Source organism: Mustela lutreola, chromosome 12 (genome assembly GCF_030435805.1).
Source record: "Mustela lutreola isolate mMusLut2 chromosome 12, mMusLut2.pri, whole genome shotgun sequence".
Taxonomy (NCBI): Eukaryota; Metazoa; Chordata; class Mammalia; order Carnivora; family Mustelidae; genus Mustela; species Mustela lutreola.
The window spans coordinates 75400515-75424771 of NC_081301.1; the positions used below are offsets into that span (position 1 = coordinate 75400515).

A 24257-nucleotide genomic window follows, 5' to 3' on the forward strand; every position below is an offset into this window, starting at 1 on the left:
TGAGATTCCTTTACACATTCTGGATACAAGTTCTTTTTTTTTTTTAAATTTTATTTATTTATTTTGACAGAGAAAGATCACAAGTAGGCAGAGAGGCAGGCAGAGAGAGAAGGGGAAGCAGGCTCCCTGCTGAGCAGAGAGCCCAATGTGGGGCCCGATCCCAGGACCTTGAGACCATGACCTGAGCTGAAGGCAGTCTTTTAACACACTGAGCCACCCAGGCGCCCCTGGATACATGTTCTTTACCAAATATATGAGTTGTAAATATTCTTTCACAGGATGGGATTTGCCTTTTTTTTTTTAAGATTTTATTTATTTGAGAGTACGTGCTCACACAGGTGAGGGGGGAGGGGCAGAGGGAGACTGAGAAGCAGAATTCCCACTGAGCCGGGAGCCCAATGTGGGGCTTGATGCTAGGACCCCAAGATGATGACCTGAGCCAAAGGCAGACGCTTAACCCACTGAGCCACCCAGGTGCCCCGCCTTTTTATTTTCTTAATGTTGTCTTTTGAAACATAAAAGTTTCCAATTCTGATGAAGTCTAGATTATCATTTTTTTTTCTTTTAGGGATTGTGCTTTTGGTATTCGTTTAATAGCACTTGCCTTACCCAGGTCCACAATGATTTATCCTAGAAGTTTTATAGTTTTAGTTATTCCTTTAAAGTCTATGATCCATTTTTTTTATTGTGGCAAAATACTCCTAACATAAAGCTTACCATCTTGACCATTTTTAAGTGTATAGTTCAGTGATATTAACTGCATTCATACTGTTGTGCAGCAGCATCACCATCCATCCCTGTAACTCTTTGCATCTTATAAATAATAACTCCCCATTCTTCTGTCTCCACAGCCCATGACAACCACCATTCTATTCTGTCTCTATGACTAACTACTCTAAGTACCTCATATAAGTAGAATCATATACAGTATTTGTCTTTTTGTGACTGACTTATTTCACTTAGTATAACATCTTCAAGTTTCTCCCATGTTACACATTATTGCAGAATTTCCTTTTTAAGGCTGAATAATATTCCATTGTATACTTTTGCTTATCCATTCATCTGTTAGTGGTCACTTGGATTGCTTCCGTGTTCTAGCTCGTGAATGGTGCTGTGTGAACATGGCTGTACAAATATCTCTGTGACCCTGCTTCTAGTTGTCTTGGGAATACACCCAGAAGTGGAGTTGCTGGATCATGTGGAAATTCTACTTTTAATTTTTTGAGGAATAGTCATGCTGTTTTACACAGTGGCTGTACTATATTCCCAGGAACAGTGTGCAAAAGTTCAGATTTCTCCACATCCTTGCCTGCACTTGTTTTCTGAACAGCACCATTCTAATGCATATGACGTGGTAACTTATTATAGTGGGTTTTTGTTGTTGTTGTTGTTGTTTGTTTTTGAGAGAAAGTGCACGTGCATATTCAGGCCCGGGATAGGGCAGAGGGAGGGAGGGAGAGAATCTTAAGTGGGCTCTGTATATGAGGCTCAATTTTAGGGCCCTGAGGTCATGATCTGAGCTGAATCAAGAGATGGATGCTTAATTCATTGAGCCACCCGTGTGCCCCTCGTTGTAATTTTGGTTTGCGTTTCCCTAATCATTAGTGATGTTAAACATTTTTTCATGTGCTTATTGGCATTCATATATCTCCTTAGAAGGAATGTATATTTGAGTCCTTTGCCCTTTTATTTTTTTTTTTTTTTTTTTTTTTTTTTTTTAAAGATTTATTTATTTATTTATTTGACACAGAGAGATTACAAGTAGGCAGAGAGGCAGGCAGAGAGAGAGAGGAGGAAGCAGGCTCCCTGCCGAGCAGAGAGCCCGATGCGGGACTCGATCCCAGGACCCTGAGATCATGACCTGAGCCGAAGGCAGCGGCTTAACCCACTGAGCCACCCAGGCGCCCTCCTTTGCCCTTTTAAAAATTGGGTTATTATTACTTTTTTGTTGTTGTTACTGGGTTTTTTTTTTTTTTTAAGACTTTATTTATTTGACAGAGAATGAGCAAGAGAGCAAGAGCATGGGGGAGGGGCAGAGGGAGAGGGAGAAGCAGACTCCCTGCTGAATAGAGAGCCTGATATAGGACTTGAGCCCAGGACCCTGAGATCATGAACTGAGCCAGAGCGGACACTTAACTGACGGAGCCACACAAGTGCCCCTTTGTTGTTATTATTATTGAATTTTAGGTGTTCTCTATAAATTCTGAATACTAATCCCTTATCAGATATATGGTTTGCAATTTTTTTTTTCTTTCCATGGGTTGACTTGGTCATGGTGTGTAATTCAATTAGCTGTTGAATTCTGTTTGCTAGTATTTGATTGAGGATTTTTGCATTTATATTTTTAGGAGACATTGGTCTATAGTTTTCATGTAGTGTCATTATCTAGCTTGGGTATCAGGGTTATGCTGCCTTTAAAAATGAGTTAGGAAATGTTTTCTTCATTTTTGGGGGAAGAGTTTAAGAAGCATTGATACTAGCTCTTTAAATATTTGGTAGAATTCACCAGTGAAACAGTCGGGTCCAGGGCTCTTTGTTAGTAGAGTTTTGATTACTGATAAAATCTCTGTAGTAGTTATAGGCCTATTCAGATTTTCTATTTTCATGATTTAGTCTTGGTAGGTTTTTGTTTCTAGGTATTTGTCTGTTTCATCTAGGTTATCCAGTTTATTTGGCATGCAGTTGTTTATAGTACTTTCTTATCCTATTTCTGTAGAACCAGTGGTAATGTTCCCATTTTCATTTGTGACTTTAGTAATTTGAGTCTTTTCTTCATGCTTCTAGCTCAAGATTTGTCAATTTTGTTAACCTCTTTGAAGAACCAACTTTTGGTTTCTTTAATTTTCTCTGATATTTTTCTATTCTCTGTCTTGTGTACCTGTTCTAATTTTTATCATTTCCTTTCTTCTGCTAGCTTTGGGTTTAGTTTTTTCTTCTTTTTCTAGTTCCTTAAGTTGTAAAGTTGAGTTGTTGCTTTGATTTCCCTTAGCACTGCTTTTGCTGCATTCTGTAAGTTTTAGTGTGGTGTCTTTGGGTTTTCATTTGTCCCTAAGTATTTTTCTAATTTCCCTTGTGATTTTGTTCTTGATCCATTGGTTGTTTAAAACTATGTTGTTTAATTTCTGTAATTTTGTAAATTATCCACCTAATGTTGTTGGTTTCTAACTCTTTCCCATTGTCAGAGAATATACTTTGTATAATACCTTCTAAAATCTGTGGAGACTTCATGTGTGGTCCTATATGTGGGCTCTTCTGGAAAATATCCCAAGTGCCCTTGAAAAGAATGTGTATATTATTATGGTTGAGAAGTGTTCTGTATGTATTTGATAGATCTCGTTGATTTACTGTATTAAATTCTTTATTTCCTTACTTCTGCCCAGTTATTCTCTTCATTATTTTGAGTGGGGTATTTAAGTTTCTACTACTATTGAACTGCCTATTTCTCCAATTCTGTCAGGTTTTTCTTAATGTATCTTTATGGTCTGTCATTGCATATGTAAATATTAATAATTGTTATATTTTCTTGCTGTGTTAAACCCTTTATTAAAATGTAATGTCTGTCTTTGTCTCTTGTAACCTTTTTTGATTTTAAAGTCTCTCTTGACTAATATTAGTATAGTCACTCCAGCTTTCTTTTGGTTAATATTTGCACAGAATATCTTTTTCCACTCCTCACTTTCAACCTGTTTGTGTCTTTTGATCCCACGTAAGTCTCTGGTAGAGACCATATAGTTGGATGTTTGTTTTTATTCATTCTGCCAATCTATGTCTTTTGATTAGGGAGTTTAATCCATTTTACATTTAAAGTAATTATGGCTAATGAGGAACTTCTATCAGTGTGCTGTTTGCTTTTTAAATGCCCTATAGCTTTGTTATCCCTCATTTCCTGCATTACTGTTTTCTTTTGTGTGTAGTTGATTTTTTGTAGTGAAATGTTTAAATTCCTTTCTTGTTTCCTTTTGTGTATATTCTTTGGTTATTTTCTTTGTGATTACCATGAGGATTAAATTTAATATCCTGAATTATAACACTCTAATTTGAATTTACAGCAGCATAACTTCATTAACATACAAAACTCTGCTCCTTTACACTGCCATTCCTAGCCCTTTCAGTTGTTGATGTTACAAAATAACATCTTCATACATTGTATGCCCCAAAACATAAACTAATGGTTATTTTAAGTGCATTAGTCTCCTAAATTATATAGGAAACAAGATTTGGAGTTACAAGCCAAAGTTATAGTAATACTACCTTTTACACTAATTTTTTTCATTAAATGTATTAATCTTTTAAATCATGTCAAAAACAAAAAATATGATTAAATGTCATTGTTGTGGTAATATCAACTTTTATAACTGCCCATATATTTACCTTTATATAGATGTATATTTCTCTCTATGGCTCTGAGTTACTGTCTAATATCTGTCCTTCCCACTTTGCCAGGACTCCCTTGGCCATTTCTTGCAGAGCAATTCTGGTGTTCACAATATCAGTTTTTACTTATCTGGGAATGTCTCAATTTCTCCTTCAATTTTTTTAAAGATTATATTTTTTTATTAGAGAGAGCATGAGCAGGGGCGGGGCAAGGGTAAAAGAGAGAGAGCATTTCAAGCAGACTCCGCACTGAGTGTGGAGCCAGGTGCAGGGCTCCATCCTAAGACCACAAGATCATGACCTTAGGGAAGTCAGACATTTAACTGACTGAGCCACACAGGCACCCCTCCATTTTTGAAGGACAGTTTTCCCACGTATAAAATAATTGGTTCAAAGGTTTTTATCTTTTAGCATTCAAATATATTGGCCCATGTCTTCTGGGAGCCAAAGTTTCTGAAGAGAAATCTGCTAATGGTCTTAGTAAATATCCCTTGTATGTGATAATTCACTTCTTTTCACTGATTTTTTTCTTTGTGTTTGTCTTTTGAAAAGTTGTCTTGTTTTTTGAGAGTTACTTATTAGAGAGAGGGGGGAGAGCTGGGAAGGGACAGAGGGAGAGAATCTCAAGCAGACTACCTGCTGATCTCAGAGCTCAATGCAGGGCTCAGTCCCACAGCCCATGAGATCATGATCTGAGCTGAAACCAAGAGTCTGACACTCAACTGACTGAGCCACCAAGGTGGCCCTTGCAGGTTTGTTTATAATGGGTCTTGGCATGGCTTTCTCTCAGTTCATCTTAATGTGGAAGCTTCTTTGAGCTTCTTAAATGTTTATACTCATGTGTTTCATCAAATTTGGGAAGTTTTCTGCTACATTTTTCCCATTTCATTTAAATTCAAATTAGTTAACATATTGTGTAGTATTGGTTTCAGGAGCAAAATTTAGTTATTCATCACTTACATGTAACACCCAGTGGTCATCACAAGTGCCCTCCTTAATGCTCATTGACCATTTAGCCCATCCCCCCACCTGCCTCATTTCCAGCAACCCTCAGTTTGTTCTCTATAATTAAGAGTCTATTTTATTTTATTATTTTATTTGAGGGGGGAGTACATGAGCAGGGGGAGGGGCAGAGGGAGAAGCAGACTCCCCACTGATCAGGGAACCCAACATAGGGCTCAATCCCAGGCCGCTGAGATCATGACCTGAGCCAAAGGCAGAAACTTAACCTAAGCCACCCAGGTGCCCCAGTCAAGAGTCTTTTATGGTTTGCCTCCCTGTCTGTTTTTATCTTTTTTTTTTTTTAAGATTTTATTTATTGACAAAAAGGGTGAGTAGGGGGAGGGGCAAAGGGAGAGGGAGGGAGAAAATCTCAAGCAGACTCCACATTGAGTGCAGAGCCCAATGTGGGGCTCAATCCCTTGACCCTGAGATTAGGACCTGAGCCAAAACCAGGAATCTGACACTTAACCACAGACCCACCCAGGGGCCCCTCGATTTTTATCTTATTTTATTTTTCTTCCCTTCTGTATTCATCTGTTTTGTTTCTAAAATATCATATATGAGTGAAATCATATGGTATTTGTCTTTCTCTAATTGACTTATTTTGCTTAGCATGATATACTCTAGTTCCATCCATGTTGTTGCAAATGGCAAGATTTCATTCATTTTTTTTTTTTTTTAAGATTTCATTTATTTATTTGACAGACAGATTACAAGTAGACAGGCAGGCAGAGAGAGGAAGGGAAGCAGGCTCCCCGCTGAGCAGAGAGCCCAATGTGGGGCTTGATCCCCGGACTCAGTGGGTTAAAGCCTGAGCCGAAGGCCGAGGCTTTAACCCACTGAGCCACCCAGGTGCCCCAAGATTTCATTCTTTTTGATGGCCAAGTAATATCCATACACATACACACATATACATTCATATATACACACACACACGCACACATACACACCACATATTCTTTTCTTTATTGATTCATCAGTTGTTGGGCATTTGGGCTCTTTCCATAATTTGGCTATTGTTGATAGTGCTGCTGTAAACACTGGGGTGCATGTGCCCATTCGAATTAGCACTTTTGTATTTAGATAAATACCTCATAGTGCAATTGCTGGGTTGCAGTGCAGTTCTATATTTAACTTTTTGAGGAACCTCCATACTGTTCTCTACAGTGGCTGCACCAGTTTGCATTCCCACCAATAGTGTAAAACTTTCTTACTAAGACTTTTCTTCTCTTTCTCCACATCCTTGCCAACCTCTGTTGTTTTCCCGAGTTGTTAATTTTAGCCATTCTGACAGGTATGAGATGGTATCTTACCATGGTTTTGATTTGTATTTCCTTGATGAGTGACACTGAGCATTTTTATATGGTCTGTTAGCCATTTTTATGTATTCTTTGGAGAAATGTTAGTTCATGCCTTCTGCCCATTTTCATAACTGGATTATTTATTTTTTCATTTTTTATTTTATGATTTTTTAAGATTTTATTTATTTGACACAGAGAGAGAGAGAGAGATCACAAGTAGGCAGAGCAGCAGGCAGAGAGAGAGGGGGAAGCAGGCTCCCTGCTGAGTAGAGAGCCCAATGTGGGCCTTGATCCAAGGACCCTGAGACCATGAGCTGAGCGGAAGGCAGAGGCTTAACCCACTGAGCCACCCAGATACCCTGGATTATTTATTTTTTGAATGTTGAGTTTGATGAGTTCTTTATAGATTCTGGGTACTAGCCCTTTATCTGATATGTCATTTGCAAATATCTTCTCCCATTTTGTCAGTTGCCTTTTAGTTTTGTTCATTGTTTCCTTCTTATGCAGAAGCTTTCTATCTTAATAAAGCCCCAGTATTTCATTTTTGCTTTTGTTTTCCTTGACTGTGGATATATGTCTAGTAAGAAGTTGCTGTGGCCAAGGTCAGAGAGGTTGCTGCCTGTGCTGTCCTTTAGGATTTTGATGGTTTCCTGTGGATATTTCTGTCTTTCATCCATTTTGAATTTATTGTTGTGTGTGGTGTAAAAAAAGTTGAGCCACTATTTCTTTTTAATTTATTTTTATTTATTTGACAGACAGAGATCACAAGTAGGCAGAGAGGCAGGCAGAAAGAGAAGGGGAAGCAGGCTCCTTGCTGAGCAGAGAGCCTGATGCAGGGCTCCATCCCAGGACCCTCAGGACCATGACCTGAGCCAAAGGCAGAGGGCCTAACCCACTAAGCCACCCAGGTGCCTGAGCCACTATTTCTTAAAATACTCTCTATGCTCTTTTCTCTCATCTCCTTCTGAGATCCCCTCACTGTGCATGTTGGTTCCTTGATGGTATCCTAGACTCTGTTTGCTTTTCTTCATTTATTTTTCTGCCTACATAATTTTCATTGTCCTGTCTTTAGGTTCACTGATTCTTTCTTCTGCTTACTCAACTCTGCCTTTGTCATTTTAGTAGTTGTACTTTTCAAATCCAGGATTTTTTAAAAATCTTTTTAGGTTTTCTGTCTCTTGATATTTCCATTTTGTTCACACATTATTTTGTTTGTTTTTCTCCACAACTTCCTTTTGTTCTTTGAGCATCTTTATGACAGTTGTTTTAAAGCCTTTGTCTCACATAACTGCAGAAGTCTTTTTCAGGGACAGTTTCTGTTGATTTATTTTATGCCTCTCAATGGGCCATACTTCTCTATTTCTTTGAGTACATTGTGATTTTTTTTTTTTTGTCAAATGCTAGATATTTTAACCTAATAATGTGGAAACTCTGGAGATCAAAGTCTCCTCCTTCCTCAGGGAGTGGTGTTTTTTAATTATTTTTGTTTTTATGATTGTTATAGGTGGTCTGTGTTCCAGGTATGAAGATAAGGTGTATACTTAATTTCTTCGGTCTTTTCTGAGCCCTTTTCCATGGACACGCACAGTTACTTTCTAATTATCCCCTTATAGGCATTCGTTTTCAGATGACCTAGTTTTTGTTTTTTAAAAGATTTTATTTATTTATTTGACAGTGAGAGAGGAAACACAAAGCAGAGCCAAGTGGGAGAGGGAGACGCAGGCTTCCCACCAAGCAGAGAGCCTGATGCAGAGCTCGATCCCAGAACCCTGGGGTCGTGACCTGGGCCCAAGACAGACACTCAACGACTGAGCTACCCAGGCACCCCACGATGACCTAGTTTTTAATGTCTGGGTCCCTAAAGTGAAAATGTAAAAAATGAAGGTAGGAAAAAAGGGCACTAATGCTCTAAATCCAGTAGAAGTCAATTCAGCTGGAGGGAGTCAGGCTTGCTACTATTTGAAGAGGTATGATTACAATGGTTGCCTGCCTCTTTGTCTCTTCGCACTTCTGCGGTCAGAGCGCAATCAGTAACGAGAGCACCTTCCCTTTGTTTGGAGGACAGGGTCCTTTTTGAATACCCTAGTTCCCATAAACTGTGCAAGCTGCTCTACAAACATTCACATAGTGGTCTGCCATGTGGCTGAGTTTGGGGAATGAGTAGCTGCTACTGTGCTAAAAGCTAAAATTAACCAACGTTAACCAAAATTAACGTTCGTTTACCATTCCCATCTTGTCCTGAAAGTCGCAAGCCTTCAACAGATTTCAAAGTTCTAAAGCAGTCACATCTCAGAGATTCTGCCAGTGCAATTGTTGTCTAGATGAGGAGACAGATTCCTGGTGCTTCTTTCTCAATCTTCTCAGAATCTTCTTTGATTCTTTTTTGAGTTAATTTTTGTGTATGGTGTGAAAAAAGAGGCCACATTCACTTTTTGAAATGTGTATATCCAGTTCTCCTAGCACAACTTGTTGAAAACACTCTTGTTTCCTTAATGAAGTACTTTATTCATTTGTAAAAAGTAAACTGAGCAGGGGCACCTGGGTGGCTTAGTCAGTTAAATGTCTGCCTTCGGCTCAGGTCATGGACTAAGGGTCCTGCAATCAGGCCCCATGTTGAATGGGGAGCCTGCTTTTCTCTCTCCCTCTGTCCTTTTCCCCTGCTCATGCTCTCTCTTTCTCAAATAAATAAGTACAATCTTTGGGGGGAAAAACTGACCATAGATGTGCAGGCTTATGTCTAAACTCTCAATTATGTTCCAGTAATCTGTAAGGCTATACTTAAACAAATACCATACTGTCTTTTTTGCTGTTTACTTGGCACATAATAGATGTTCAGTATTTGAATTATATTGAAATTGAATTGGCCCAACTTTTTAAAGAACATGTGTTCTTACATTTGCCACTTTTTTGTCTTTTTGGGGGTGGGTGTTTTAGGGGGAATTGTGGGTAATTTGTTTTTGCTGCTTTTCTCCCTAGTTTCTCATCAAACTGTCTTTTGAAAAATTCTGTTCTTACTCTATAAAGAAATTTTCTGCCTCGCTGAAAAATACCCAAGGGCGGAGTACCTTTGGGATGGGCATGCTGGTGATGGTAGTGTCAATCACATAACAGAGGACACTGGCCGGAATTGCACTCTTTAAAGAAGTGAAATCCAGAGGCCAGTTAGTTGCCATCCTTTTATTCCTTCCATAGAAGCTTAGCACTGTGGTTTTTTTTTTTTTTTTTTAATTTATTTTTTATTTATTTTCAGCATAACAGTATTCATTATTTTTTCACCACACCCAGTGCTCCGTGCAATCCGTGCCCTCTATAATAAGAATCACCTGGTACCCCGACCTCCCACCCCCCCACCCCTTCAAACTCCTCAGATTGTTTTTCAGAGTCCATAGTCTCTCATGATTCACCTCCCCTTCCAATGTCCCCCAACTCCCTTCTCCTCTCTAGCTCCCCATGTCTCCATGCTATTTGTTATGCTTCACAAATAAGTGAAACCATATGATAATTGACTCTCTCTGCTTGACTTATTTCACTCAGCACAATCTCCTCCAGTCCCATCCATGTTGCTACAAAAGTTGGGTATTCATCCTTTCTGATGGAGGCATAATACTCCATAGCATATATGGACCACATCTTCCTTATCCATTCGTCCTTTGAAGGTCATCTTGGTTCTTTCCACAGTTTGGCGACCGTGGCCATTGCTGCTATAAACATTGGGGTACAGATGGCCCTTCTTTTCACTACATCTGTATCTTTGGGAGTAAATACCCAGGAGTAGAAGCTTAGCACTGTTTTAAGCATTGTTGTAGTTATTATTTAAAGTGAAATCTTACTAGAATGTACTGGCCATATTTTATGAAGCAGTAGACTTTGAGTTGTATGTGTAGCACTTAGCAATGGATTAACTCATGGGCAAGTTATTTAACTTTAGTGAATAATAATAATTCTTGCACTATCAATCTCTTATGATGTTAGAGTCAAAGTGATGCTTTACATGAGTGCTTTGTAAAATACAATGTGCTGCACAAATATTTTTAATATTTGTTTATTAAGAAGTGATCCACATTTTTGTTTCTTTCAAATACTTTCTAAGATAATATATAGGGAAACGAATTTGAACTTTTGGGTTATTTGCTTACAAATACAGTTAAAATGGGTAAAGTTTGAGTGTTATAGTTCAAGACTGTTGGACATATATGAAACTAATGAGAGTAAGAAGAGTATTTTCTTCAGTCTCTCTATTTTTTTTAAAAGATTTATTTGAGAGAGAGAATGGATATGGGGGAGAGGGAGAGAGACTATCTCAAGCAGACTCTGCTAAGCACAGAGCCCAGCACTGGGCTCAGTCTTACAACTCTGAGATCATGACCTGAGCTGAAACCAAGAGTCAGACACTTAACTGACTGCACCCAGGCACCCCTTTCATTCTCTCTATGATAAAAAGTTGGAGAAGAAATGCTACCTTAATTGAGAACATGTACAATATCTAATTTAATGTAATTGAGTAGATTGTGATAAAATCTTATCTCTTTATAATGAATATGTAGAATTTATGTAGAAAATATTTTTTAAATGTAATGTGCAAGATGGAGCAATACAGAACTACATTAGTCAAGGCAGTGTGGTATGGCATAAGAGTAGACCTGTAGGTTGACAGAACCGAATTGAATCCAGAAAGAAACTCTTAAATTTATGGTCAGTTGATCTTGTACAAGAATGCCAAGACAACTTGGTGGGGAAGAAATAATCTTCTCAACAAATAATGCTGGATATCCACATGCTGAAGAATAAGTTTGGATCCTTTGTTCACCCCAAACACACAAAAAAATTACTCAAAGTGGATTATAGACCTGAATGTCTAAAAGAGCTAAAATGATAAAGCTCTTAGAAGAAATTATAAGAGTAAATTTTCAGAACCTTGAGTAAAGTAGTAGTTTCTTGCATAAATTGGACATTGTCAACATTCAGAAATTTTGTAATACAAAGGATACTACCAAGAATGTGAAAGGATGGGACACCTGGGTGGGTCAGTCGGTTAAGTGCCTGCCTTTGGCTCAGGTCGTGATCCCAGAGTCCACATCAGGCTTCCTGCTCAGTGGGGCGTCTATTTCTCCTTCTCCCTCTCTCTCTCCCTCCCCTGCTCATGCTGGAACTCTCTCTCTCCCTCAAATAAATAGATAAAATCTTTAAAAAAAAAAAAAAAAGGAACATGAAAGGAAAACCCACAGAGTGGGAGAAAATATTTCCCAATCATATATTTGATAAGAGACTTGTATCTAGAATATATAAAGCACTCTTAAAAGTCAAAAGTAGAAAACAAATCCAGTTAAAAAGTGGGCAAAGGATCTCAGTAGACATTTTCCCAAAAAGATATAAAAATATCCAATAAGCACATGAAAAGATGCTCAGCACCATTAGCCATAGGGAAATGCAGCTAAAAGCCACAGTGAGATACCACTTGACCCTCACTTGGATGGCTGTGATCAATAAAGATAGATAAAGGCAAGTGTTGGTGAGAATGTGAAGAAATTAGAACCTTCCTATGCTACTGATAGGACTGTAAAATGGTGCAGCCACTTTGGAAAACTATCTGGCAATTCCTCAAAAAATTAAACACAGAGTTACCATATGTTCCAGCAGTTGTACTTATACATATATACCCAAGAGAACTGAAAACATAGCCACACAAAAACTTGTTCTTGAATGTTTATAGTAGCATTATTCATAGTAGTCCAAAAGTGGAAACCACCCAAATGTGCATCAACCAATGAATGGAGATGTAAAATATCATGTATCCATCATTGAGATATTATTTGCAGAACTGAAGTACTGATACATGCTATAATATAGGTGAACTTTGAAAACATTGTACTAAGTAAAAGAAACTAGTCACAAAAGACCACATATTATATGGTTTCATTTATATCAGATGTCCAGAAAAGGCAGATCTATACAGACAGACTGTAGATAAGTGTTGTGCAGGGGAAACTGAGGGGGGTAGGTATTAGGAAGAAATGGAGAATGACTGCTAAAAGTTCAGGGCTTGTTTTGGGGGCTGATAAAAGGTTGCACAACTCTGGATATATTAAAAGCCATGGAAATGTGCTTGTTAAATGGGCAAATTATACAGTAGATGGATAAAAAAAATTTTTTTAAATCAAGCAATACCCAACCTAAAAAAAAAAAAAGAATAAGAAGAAAAGGACATTTAAGAATGTGTCTCTAATGTTTTTCTTCTGGAGATAGAGAAGAATCAGATGGTTGATTGTCTCCTAGTTACCATTTTTCTTTCATTCTCCAACCTTCTGGTGGCTGACTAGGTTTATTAAATGAATATACTTTTGTGTTGAATCATAGTAAATCATAATTCATTTTTGACAGGAATTGAGTTCTCAGACTTTATCACATGATGGAGGATTCTTCAATAGACTGGAAGATGATGTTCATAAAATTCTTATTAGAGAAAAAAGAAGAGAACAGCTTACAGAATATAATGGAACAGATAATTGCGCAGCTCATGAACACAACCAGGCATGTAAAATAGAAAATTCTCTTAAAATCATAGTGAAATTAAAATGCAATTTTCCTTTTTTAAAAAAACTTAAAACAGTAGAATCCAATTATGATGATATGATGCTACAGTTTTAGGATATTAGTCATTATCATGCATAGATACTTCTACTAACAAGTATGAGGTACCCCATTCATTGAATATTTATCAAGTGTGTGCTGTGTACTGTTAGGCACCAGTATAGGGGAGTGGGAAAACTGAGATGGGTGAGACTGCCCTTCACTTAGATACTCAGAGCAGTGGGGATAAGAGGAGGCAGTCCTATAGAGAAATCATTCAGCATGATGAAGGCTGGAGAGAGAGATTAACAATACAAATGAGGTTTTGAATAGAGAAGGTACTAGCTCCCTCCTAGTTGTGAATTGTGAAAGGTGTCTGAAGAATTGACATTTGGGATACACATTGAATGATGAATAAACTGTAAGCAGAGAAATGGAGGGACTCTATGGGAAGTGCAAGAGCAGAGGTCAAGAGCTGCACAAGCCTTAGACTGAATATTCAGGAAATAGAAGGTTCTGCACTGAGATGCACAGAGTGTGAGGCTGGGGTGACAGGGCCAGGGAAATAGCTTGGGTTTAGATTATGAAGGTCTTTTTAAGGGGAACAAAGAAGTTGGAATTTTAATCTGTAGACCAGGGGTTGTAAGCTCTTGTCCGCAAGCTAAAAATGGTATTCACATTTTAAATACATTACTCAAAAACTAAAAAGAAAGAAAAGATCTCATCAAAAGAGACCTATAAGTCTGCATTTATTTTTCTCACCACAACTGCTAGTCTTCTGTTTTATTTACCCCCCCTTTTTGGGTCTAACTTATTCTTAAGCTTGTACGTTTTCTTTACCATGTATTGACCTCCAATCCATCAATAACTTCTCAGCCTGAAATTTGTAGTGAGCAGTTTCAGTGGTGTTCAGCAGTAGTGCTTTCCCTTTACCTCCTTGGTTTTCTCTTCTTCCCCTGTAGGTGCACAGCACTGGTTTTCGCATTATTGCCCACTTTCCCTATTCTGATTTAATTCCTGGGCTGCCAGGTGTTGCTGGAAAATACATACATATTTTAAGACAATGCTACTGTTCTGTTCCAAAAATCAGTGCAATGTAACTTTTGCCAGGTCTTCATTTCCACATAACAGTCCTTTGGTTCACCTTTCTTTTCTTTTCTTTTTTTTTTTTTTAAATCAAACTATAATAAACCTACAGTTTCAGATGTACAATATAAATGATTCAGCAATTCTGTACAATTTGACTTTGACAGATTCCTAGAGTGGCTGTTCCAAAATCTAAAAGCCCATTTCCCATCCTCCTATTCTCCAGTGGACATGAGCTCTTTGTTTCATTAAGATTGATAAATTCAGTCACTCAACGAATTAAACACCCAACTGTGTTGTGTTATATAGGACACAAAAGAAGTCAGACCCTTTTTATTCTAATGCAACAGTAAGATGGGTTTATAAATAACACTAACATAATTCTGCATGGAAATCTATTTTCAACTTAGTGGCAGGAAATCCTTGCCTGTACAAGAAGTACTTGTGAACTTTTTCCTTTCTAACATTGAATTAAATTTAATGTTTTGAAGTTTTGCCTTGACTGTCAAATTTTATGTATGATCCATGCAACAAGGTTAGCATTTATGGTTAGGATATGTGCTGCTTCTTTTTTCATCGACTATGATTCTTCTCTTTGTGGTCCATATCTTTTTTATTTTTTTAAACCATCTCATTATTTTTGGATAGAAAGAATTATATTTGGGGACGCCTGGGTGGCTCAGTTGGTTAAGCAGCTGCCTTCGGCTCGGGTCATGATCCCGGCGTCCTGGGATCGAGTCCCGCATCGGGCTCCTTGCTCAGCAGGGAGCCTGCTTCTCGCTCTGTCTCTGCCTGCCATTCTGTCTGCCTATGCTCGCTCTCTCTCCATCTCTCTCTCTGACAAATAAATAAAATCTTAAAAAAAAAAAAAAAGATTAAAAAAAAAAAGAAGAAAGAATTATATTTGTGTATTTCAGCAAATAGGTGTCTCAAATCCTTCGTAGGACAAATCTGGGCATATAAAAATTCAGTCAAGTAATGTTAATGATCTAATAAAACCAAAGCAAAACCAAAAACAAAGACTTTGAAATCAATCAAACCTAATAACACAAAATACAGCTTCAGTAGCTTATCAGTTCTTTTCTATTGGGAAGAAATTACTTGCCTCTCATGTACTATTGTTAGGAGTTGCAATTAATTAGTAGTTAAGATTTTAAATTTTTATCAGAGTATGTTGTACATAGTACTCAATATATAATTGTTTTTGTACACGGTAGAAAATGTTGTGTCTCAAAAAAGATATATTGGTAAAGTGCCATGGTAATTCACAGGAATGGAGATCAGAGATGGCTTTCTTAGGAAAAAATGGCTTTTGAATTGGAATGTACAGAACAGTAGAATTTGAATATGCACAGGTGAGGGAGAAGAAACTAGAATGCTGTGAGTATGGAGGCAGTGAAGTATAAGCCAACCTAATTAAAACAGAAGGACCTTTGAGGAGAATAGTGTGTTTGGCAAGTTAGGTTGGAAAAGATTGTGGAGGATCAAAGGCCTGATTTATGGTTTAGTTAGTAGACACTAAAGAATTTTTGAAGGTTTTAAAGCAGAGAACAAAGTTTTTATGATGATAATTTCATTGCAGTGCCTAGGAAAAACTGAATGAAGTTGAAGACTAGTGTTAAGAATTTGACAGTGCTTGGTATTGTTAAAGGTATAGAACAACAGTAGCATACTGCCGCTGGTATAGTGTAAATTAGTATAACCATTTTGGAAAACAGTTTGGTATAAAGTTTTTATTTTTTGTGTGTGTAAAGGTGCAACAGTTTTTTTTCAGCTTTATTGAGGTATAATTGAGATATAAAATAGTAAGATACTTAAAATATACATCATAAAAAATAAAATCGTGTCATGATGATTTGATATACATAAACATTGTGAAACGTTTCCTCCCATCTATTTAAACACATTTACCATCTCACATATTTATCTTTTTTTTTTTTAAAGAATGTTTAAGTTCTAGCCTCTTAAAACATCAATTATGCAATGCAGTGTTATCAACCATAGTCACTATGGCGTACATTAGTTCTCCGACCTGATTCATCTTATAGCTGAGAGTTTGGACCATTTTACTGGCCTCTCCCTTGTTGTGCGCCAGAATCTAGCAACTGGTATTAACTTTTCAAGTTGAAGATGATGGGAAGACCATATGTTCTAGAAATTCTACCCTAGATTAACCCACTGAGCCACCCAGGTGCCCTGTAATGTTCAAATTCTTAATCTACCTATTGGGTTATTTTCTTTTTACCTTCATGTGTCATTATATATTTCTATTGTGTATGCAAAATCTTTCATAATTAAACAGTTAGGATTTTCCCAGTATCATTGAGTGTAATGGGGAAAAGGAAAAGATTGAGACCATTTAGGAAAATATTTCTCTCTTTCTTTATCTCCTTCCTTTCTCCATTATACTCCTTTTTCAAAGAAATCAAGCTCTTCTTTCTGCCATGGTTAAATCCTTTTTCTTTTTTAAGATTTTATTTATTTGTTTGAGAGAGAGAGAGAATGAGAGAGAGAGAGCATGAGAGGAGGGAGGTCAGCTGGAGAAGCAGTGTGGGACTCAATCCTGGGACTCCAGGATCATGACCTGAGCCAAAGGCAGTTGCTTAACCAACTGAGCCACCCAGACACCCGTAAATCCCCTTTTACTATACATTAATATACTCAGGAATTGTTAAAGGTACAAAATAAATCAACTCTAATTCACCCATTCTTAACATATGGTTTCATTTTTGAATGCTGATTTTAAAGGAAAATGTCACATGCATAGGTATTTTGAAAATAATTATAATAATAAGCAATTAGTTTTATAGCCCCTTTTATAAACCATGCATTATATTGTCAAGTCAATATTATAATTCACTTGGTCATTCATTGCCCTATTATTGAATATTTAGGTTGTATGGAATTGGTCACTTGATATTCATTGAACATCTTCCTATGTTTAATTTTTCTATGAATTATTTTCTTGAAACAAATTCATTTTTTTCTTAAAGATTTATTTATTTATTTGTCAGAGAGAGAGAGCACGAGCAGGGGCAGAGGGATAAGATTCCTCACTGAACAAGGAGCCCGATATGGGACTTGATCCCACGACCTTGAGATCATAACCTGAGCTGAAGGCGAACACTTAATTGACTGAGCCACTCAGACATCCCCAATTTAAGATTTTATATTTTTAATTAAAAAAAATTTTATATTTTTAAGTGATTTTTACCCAGTGTAGAGCTTAAACCCATAACCCCAAGATCAAGAGTTACATGCTCTACCCACTGAGCCAGCTAAGTACGTCTCCTTAAAATAAAATTTTTTAAAAGATTTATTTATTTTGTGGGGGGAGTGTGCATGAGTGGGGGGGAGGGGCAGAGGGACAGGGGAAAGAGAATCTCAAGCAAACTCCCCACTGAGTGTAGAGCCTGACATGGGGCTCAGTCCCATGACCCAAGATCATGACCCTAGCAAACATCAGACACTTAACTGACTGAGCTACCCAGGTGCTCCTTGAAAAAATTCTTAAAAGATAGTAATTGAGGGTTTTGGAGGGGAAGGGGGTGGGAAGTTGAGTGAGCATGATGGTGGGTGTTATGGAGGGCACGTATGCATGGAGTGCTGGGTGTGGTGGATAAACAATGAATTCTGGACCACTGGAAAGAAATTTAAAAAAAATTTTTTTTTAAGAAAACAAAAAAGAAAAGAAAAAGGAAAAGGAAAAAAAGATAGTAATTGAATCAAAGGATATAAACATCTTCTTATCAACATTGTCTTCTAGAAGTAGGCTATGAGCTTACTACATTGTCCACGACTTTACCAGCATTGGGTAGATCATCCACTGCTCATCTTATGGACTTCAGAGCTGTTTTATTCATTGTCTTTGTGTATCTTGCTCTTTTGCTCTGTTGATACCTATACTCACTGTGTCCAAACTCATGTCCATAGTTTACTCCAAACTAAGCATTTGGCTTGACTTACATCATTTTTGTTTTTTGTTCTGTCATTTTATCCAGATACATAGGCTCTAAACTTCCTTTTTCACTTTTCTGTTTTTGAAGGTCTGGGAGTTTTTTAATCGATGACATATTTTTCAAATCTATCTTCTCTTCCATTTTCATGAGCACGTTTCTATTTTAGGTTCTCTCTCTCTTACTGGTATTATTTCAGTAAGTTTTAACAACTCTTTCTGCCTCCTGCCTTCTAACGCTAGGAGTAATTTCTCTTCTACACTGCAACCAAATGACTTTTTAAAAAGCATGACTTCTGCCATGCCACACCAAGTCCTTAAACTTCAGTGTCTTCTGAATCAAGTATAGTATCCTTGCCCTGATATGTAAAGTCCTCAGGCTGTGCTTTTCAAACTGAGACTTCCCCCTCATTTAACCCATCCAGAAATCAATTTAGTAGGTTTATAGATAGGTAGTAGAAAAATACAGTAGATAATAGGGAAAAAAAGAAAAATACCAAGAATATATGATATCTATTCGTATTTTACAAAATTTGTTTCTGTGTGTCTACGTATACATACACAGCATACACACTTAAGTACATATTCATGCACCGACCCGTGTGTATCCTGGGTCATGATCTAAAACATTCCTTAATGTGGATCACTGTCAAATAAGTATAAAATCATTGTTCTATGGTATAGTTTCAACCTAATTAAACTTCAGCCATATTATTTCCCAGATTTTCTCCTAGCCAGAGCAAAGCACACCTATTACAGAATGCTCTATCCTCCCTGGCTTTGCTCAAGATTCATGTCGCTTGTCATCTCCCTGAAGCTTTCTCTCACTGCTCTACCCCACACACCAAAAACAGAAAATCTGGATGTGATCTTTCCTTCCTTTTTTACCTCACAGCATTTTGTTTTTCTTATGGCACATTTCACAAGTACATTTTTATTATCATTCTTAACCGATTACACATCCTTTGTGGACATGAACTTTATCTTGTACATCCTTGTATCCTCATTTTAGTGTATAACATTTTCTACTTAGAAAATATTTCTAAAATTTATTAATTGAAATATAAGACTTAATAGCAATGAATGCACATGAAAAAGGATGGGACCAGGGAGGGAGACAAACCAGAAGAGACTCGATCTCAGGAAACAAACTAGGGGCTGCTGGGGAGGGGGATAGGGTGGCTGGGTGATAGATATTGAGGAGGGTATGTGCTATGGTGAGTGCTGTGAAGTGTGTAGGACTGATGATTCACAGACCTGTACCCCTGAAACAAATAATAAATTATATGTTAATAAAAATATGAATGCACATTTAAACAGTATGGTTTTGTTTTTTAAAAAGTGATCTTTAGGGGCTCCTGGGTGGCTCAGTGGGTTAAGCCGCTGCCTTCGGCTCAGGTCATGATCTCAGCGTCCTGGGATCGAGTCCCGCATCGGGCTCTCTGCTCCACAGGGAGCCTGCTTCCCTTTCTCTCTCTCTCTCTGCCTGCCTCTCTGCCTACTTGTGATCTCTGTCTGTCAAATAAATAAATAAAATCTTTAAAAAAAAAAAAGTGATCTTTATTTTTTTAAGATTTATTTATTTTTAAGAGAGAGAGTGTGCAAGCAGTGGTGAGGGACAGAGGGAGAGGGAAAGAAAAAAATCTCCAGCAGACTCTCCACTGCGCACAGACCCTGACGCAGGGCTCAATCCCAGAACCCTGAGATCATGACCTGAGCCAAAACCAAGAATTGGATGCTTAACCAACTTAGCCACCCAGGCGCCCCTGGAAAACCATCTCTTTTTTTCTTTTAAATTTTATTTATTTGTCAGAGCACAAGCAGGGGGAGCAGGAGGCAGAGGGAGAAGCAGGCTCCCTACTGAACAAGGAGCCCCAGGCAGGACTCAATCCCAGGATTCTGGGATCATGACCTGAGCTGAACACAGAAACTTAACCAACTGAGCCATCCAGGCATCCCAGAAAGTAATCTTTGTTAAAGAAATTTTGGGAACTACTGATATGTAGAGAAATGATAATGGCAAAAATTAATCTTTGAGGGTTTTACTATATATTTGCCAGATACTATATTAAGTACTTAAAATGGTTATTTCATTTAATTTGCACAGTTAGCTATGAAGTTGGTAGATACTGTCCCCAGTTTGTAGATGCAGTGGGAAAAAGGACCTTAAATTTATTCACTTGGAGAAAACTATTGATAGTTTGTTTTGGTCCTACTTTTCTTTAGATATATACTTTTTTCCCCCCAAATAATGTAGAAACTGTTAAATGGACCACTTTTTAGTTAAAGATTGTGAGCATTTTGAGTAATAATTCTTACAACATGAAGTAATTGAGATTTTTAATAACTAAATTGCTTTCCAGTACCCCAAAATGAGAAAAAAATATTTTATTTTTATCTTTTTAAAGGTTTGGTTTTTTTTAAATTTTTTATTTGACAGAGATCACAAGTAGGCAGAGAGGGAGAGGGAAGCAGGCTCCCTGCTGAGCCAAGAGCCTGATGCGGGACTCGGTCCCAGGACCCTGAGATCATGACCCGAGCTGAAGGTAGCAGCTTAACCCACTGAGCCACACAGGCGCCCCGAGAAAAAAATATTTTAAATGTACCAGTTTGTTGTAACATTTCTTTGTTTACTACTGAGATTGTATATTTCATGTTTATTGGTTATATGCCTTTCATATGGTTGTGGCTGTTTTTTCCAGTTTAAATAAAATAAGATAAAAACAGAGAGGGAGGCAAACCATAAGGGTTTCATTTATCTTTAGATTTTGTTTTAGTACTTTGTAAGTACTAAATAATAATAATAAGGAGATTATTCATCAAGTTAAATATATTGGCTTTTCCTTTTAGTGTCCTCCATTTGGTATTATGTTCAGAAGGGCTTTCCTATTATGTTCAGAAGGGCTTTCCTACTCAAAGATGATATTCTTATTCATGTAGATTTTATTTTAATACTTATGTGTTTCTGTTTTTTCAAAATTAGAATAATATTTTATATTACTCAGTGATTCTATACTCAGTATAAAACAATTTTGATCAAAGGAATTTTTTAAACAATAAGGTGAAATTTCCATAATCTCACAAAAATAAATCTCCTAAGAGTTAGTAAATTTTTAATGTATGTCCTTCCAGAATTTTTCCTTTGCATATAGTGTCATAATATTGAGACCATGTGAATATATTTATAGTTCTATATCATTTTTAGTGATTTCAGAGTTTTCAGTTTTATAAATTTACCATATGTTTAGTATATATCCTATTGTTAGCCATTTAAATTGATGCCTAGTTTTTTGTAATACATCTGCAGTGAACACAAATAGATATCCGCCCCCACCTCACTTATCTATTTAAGGTAAATTCCTAGTAGTGAAATTCTTGGGCCTAATATTATATGTGTTTCTAATCTGGATCCACCCCCTCCTTATCCCTTAAACTAGAATCTTGAAGTGATCATCCTCACCTGCCACATTCAACTGCTAATAAAATACTGTAGATTCTGCTCTCAAATAATTTATCGCAAGATACATTTCTTTCCATCTAAACTGCTTCTGATCTCGGCATAATCTTCACTGACGTGGGCTTGCAGTAGCAATTAAAGGTGTTTTCCACCTCTTTTATCAACTCTGATGCATTTCCCACGGCAACCAAAGTGATCCCTTAAAAACATAAATGTAGCATGAATAGAAAGCTGATAGTCTGCTCAAATTCCTTCATGGTTTCACAAGACCCTCCAAGATGAGTCCTCTGTCCTACCCTATCTACCCCCTCCCTAAACTCCAACCATATTGGCCTCTTTTTCTTCCAATTCTCTAAGCTCCTTCCTGCCTTGGAGCCTTTAAACATATGGTTCTTTTTACTTGGAAATCTCTTTTTGCTTAGCCAGGTTTTGCTTAGCCAGTTCCTTCCCATCACTCAGAGTCCATTTTAAATGTCACTACATCAGAGAGAGCTCACTTTTCTTCATGCTGCTTTTCTTCATAGCTTAAACCTCGCTTTCTAATTGCAGCATTTATGTTTATATCTGCTTCCCCTCCAGGACAAGTCCCATGAGAGGGAGTGTCTTTTCAGTTCTCTTCACCATAGTACATGCAATACCTAGTAGCTAGTGCTCAGAGAGTATCTTTAGAATAAGTTAATGTTGCCACATCACTCATTAGATAAATAGAACCAATTTATATTCTCATTTGACTTTGGAATGATTTTTTTGCATTTAAAATTATCTGGGTGTGTGGTACAAGATGTCAAGGATTTATTTAACCTGATTTTTTTTCCCTGTTAGCCACTTATCCTATAACCTACATTTATTCTGTAATTCAGCCTTTTCTCGTGTCTTTAAAATACCATAATTATATTACAATAAATTCTTGTATCTTAAATCTCTTTCTGGACTTTGTTTTCTGGTACACTGCTCTGTCAACTCAAGTGCCCTGACCATACTATTGTAGCCATTTTTGCTGTTTGGTGTACAGTTATTTGGTAGGCAAATTCTCCTTCATTGCTTTAACTTTTTGTTTCTATCCTGCGTTCTTCCAGATGAAGTTTTGACTGGAATTTCAATTGAAATTTTATTAAATTTACAAAGTAACAATTAGTCTTCCCATCTACAAACATAATTTGTTCCATGTCCTTTTCAATATTTTACAAATTTCTTTATAGATCCTAAAACTTTCTGAATTATATTTTTAGGGATTTTTTTATAGAAACTTGGGGGGAATGGTTTTTCTAGTTGTATTTTCTGTCTGCTAATTGCTGATTTAGAGAAAAGTTCTTAATTTTGCGGTTTGTTTTTTGTTATTTACTTTTTATAATTATAATTATAAAAACTTGCTACTGTTTATTTTTTCTCATAAGTTTTAAATTCTTTTGGGTTCTAAAGATAGACTAAGAACAACTTCTAACAGTACTTTTAATGTTTATTCCAGTATAGAAATATTTTGAAGCTTTTGGGGCGCCTGGGTGGCTCAGTGGGTTAAAGCCTCTACCTTTGGCTTAGGTCATGATCCCAGGGTCCTGGGATCGAGCCCCGGATCGGGCTCTCTGCTCAGCAGGGAGCCTGCTTCCTCCTCTCTCTCTGCCTGTTTCTCTGCCTACTTGTGATCTCTCTCTCTCTGTCAAATGAATAAATAAAAATCTTTAAAAAAATAAAAAAATATTTTGAAGCTTTGATATTATGCTGTTATGTTTGTAGTTTGAGATTAATCATAAATATCTTATTTGCTTTCGCTGTAATAATTACAATTATATATTTGAGTAGAAGTAGAAATGTAGTCAGTAGTTTAAGGTTGCTCTAGAAAATGAACTGAAATCAGGAAAATCAGAATTGTTTTCCTGTTAAACTTTCCACAGAGGAGGAATATTGTAAACCAGAATTGGTTTTCCAAAACTATTCCAAAAACTAATTTCAAAAACTATCTTAGTTTTTTTTTTCCTTAAAATACTATTTTTTTAAGTAATCTCTATACCAAAAGTGAGGCTCAAACTGAAAACCCTGAGATCAAGAGTCACATGCTATACTGACTGAGCCAGCCAGGTACCCCAGAACTATCTTAATTCTAAAATAGTGTTTTTCTCCCATAGGAAGTAGTTCTGAAAGATGGAAGAATTGAAAGACTAAAGTTGGAACTTGAAAGGAAGGATGCTGAAATCCAGAAGCTGAAAAATGTGATCACTCAATGGGAGGTTTGTAATTATTTACTGCTGTGAACTAATTCTATAAAATCACACTTTTCTGTTTTTCCTATATGTCAATATATATATAATATTTGATTAATAGAAATATTTCTGCAGTTTAGGTTTTTAAACTCTCACTAATATAAAATATGAATTGCAATATGATTTTTTAATCATGTGAATATGCATATAACATTAAACTTGCCATTTCAACCATTTTTAGGTGTATAATTCATTGGCATTAATTATCTTCACAGTGTTGTGTAGTTATCACCACTATTTATTTCCCGAACTTTTTCATC

At 36.9% G+C, this 24257-nt stretch overlaps 1 protein-coding gene across 4 annotated transcripts in view; it reads left to right on the top strand.

The window, feature by feature from the left end:
* Window positions 1-24257, top strand: part of GKAP1 (G kinase anchoring protein 1) — an 85270-nt gene that overhangs the window by 44543 nt on the left and 16470 nt on the right. For 3 of the 4 annotated variants that reach the window (XM_059141212.1, XM_059141209.1, XM_059141211.1), the window contains exons 8-9: window positions 13056-13209; window positions 23867-23964. In XM_059141212.1, coding sequence (XP_058997195.1) covers window positions 13056-13209; window positions 23867-23964 — 252 coding nt within the window. Of the gene's footprint in view, window positions 1-13055; window positions 13210-23862; window positions 23965-24257 lie in introns of all 4 variants that reach the window. The other variant, XM_059141213.1, reaches the window with a different exon arrangement.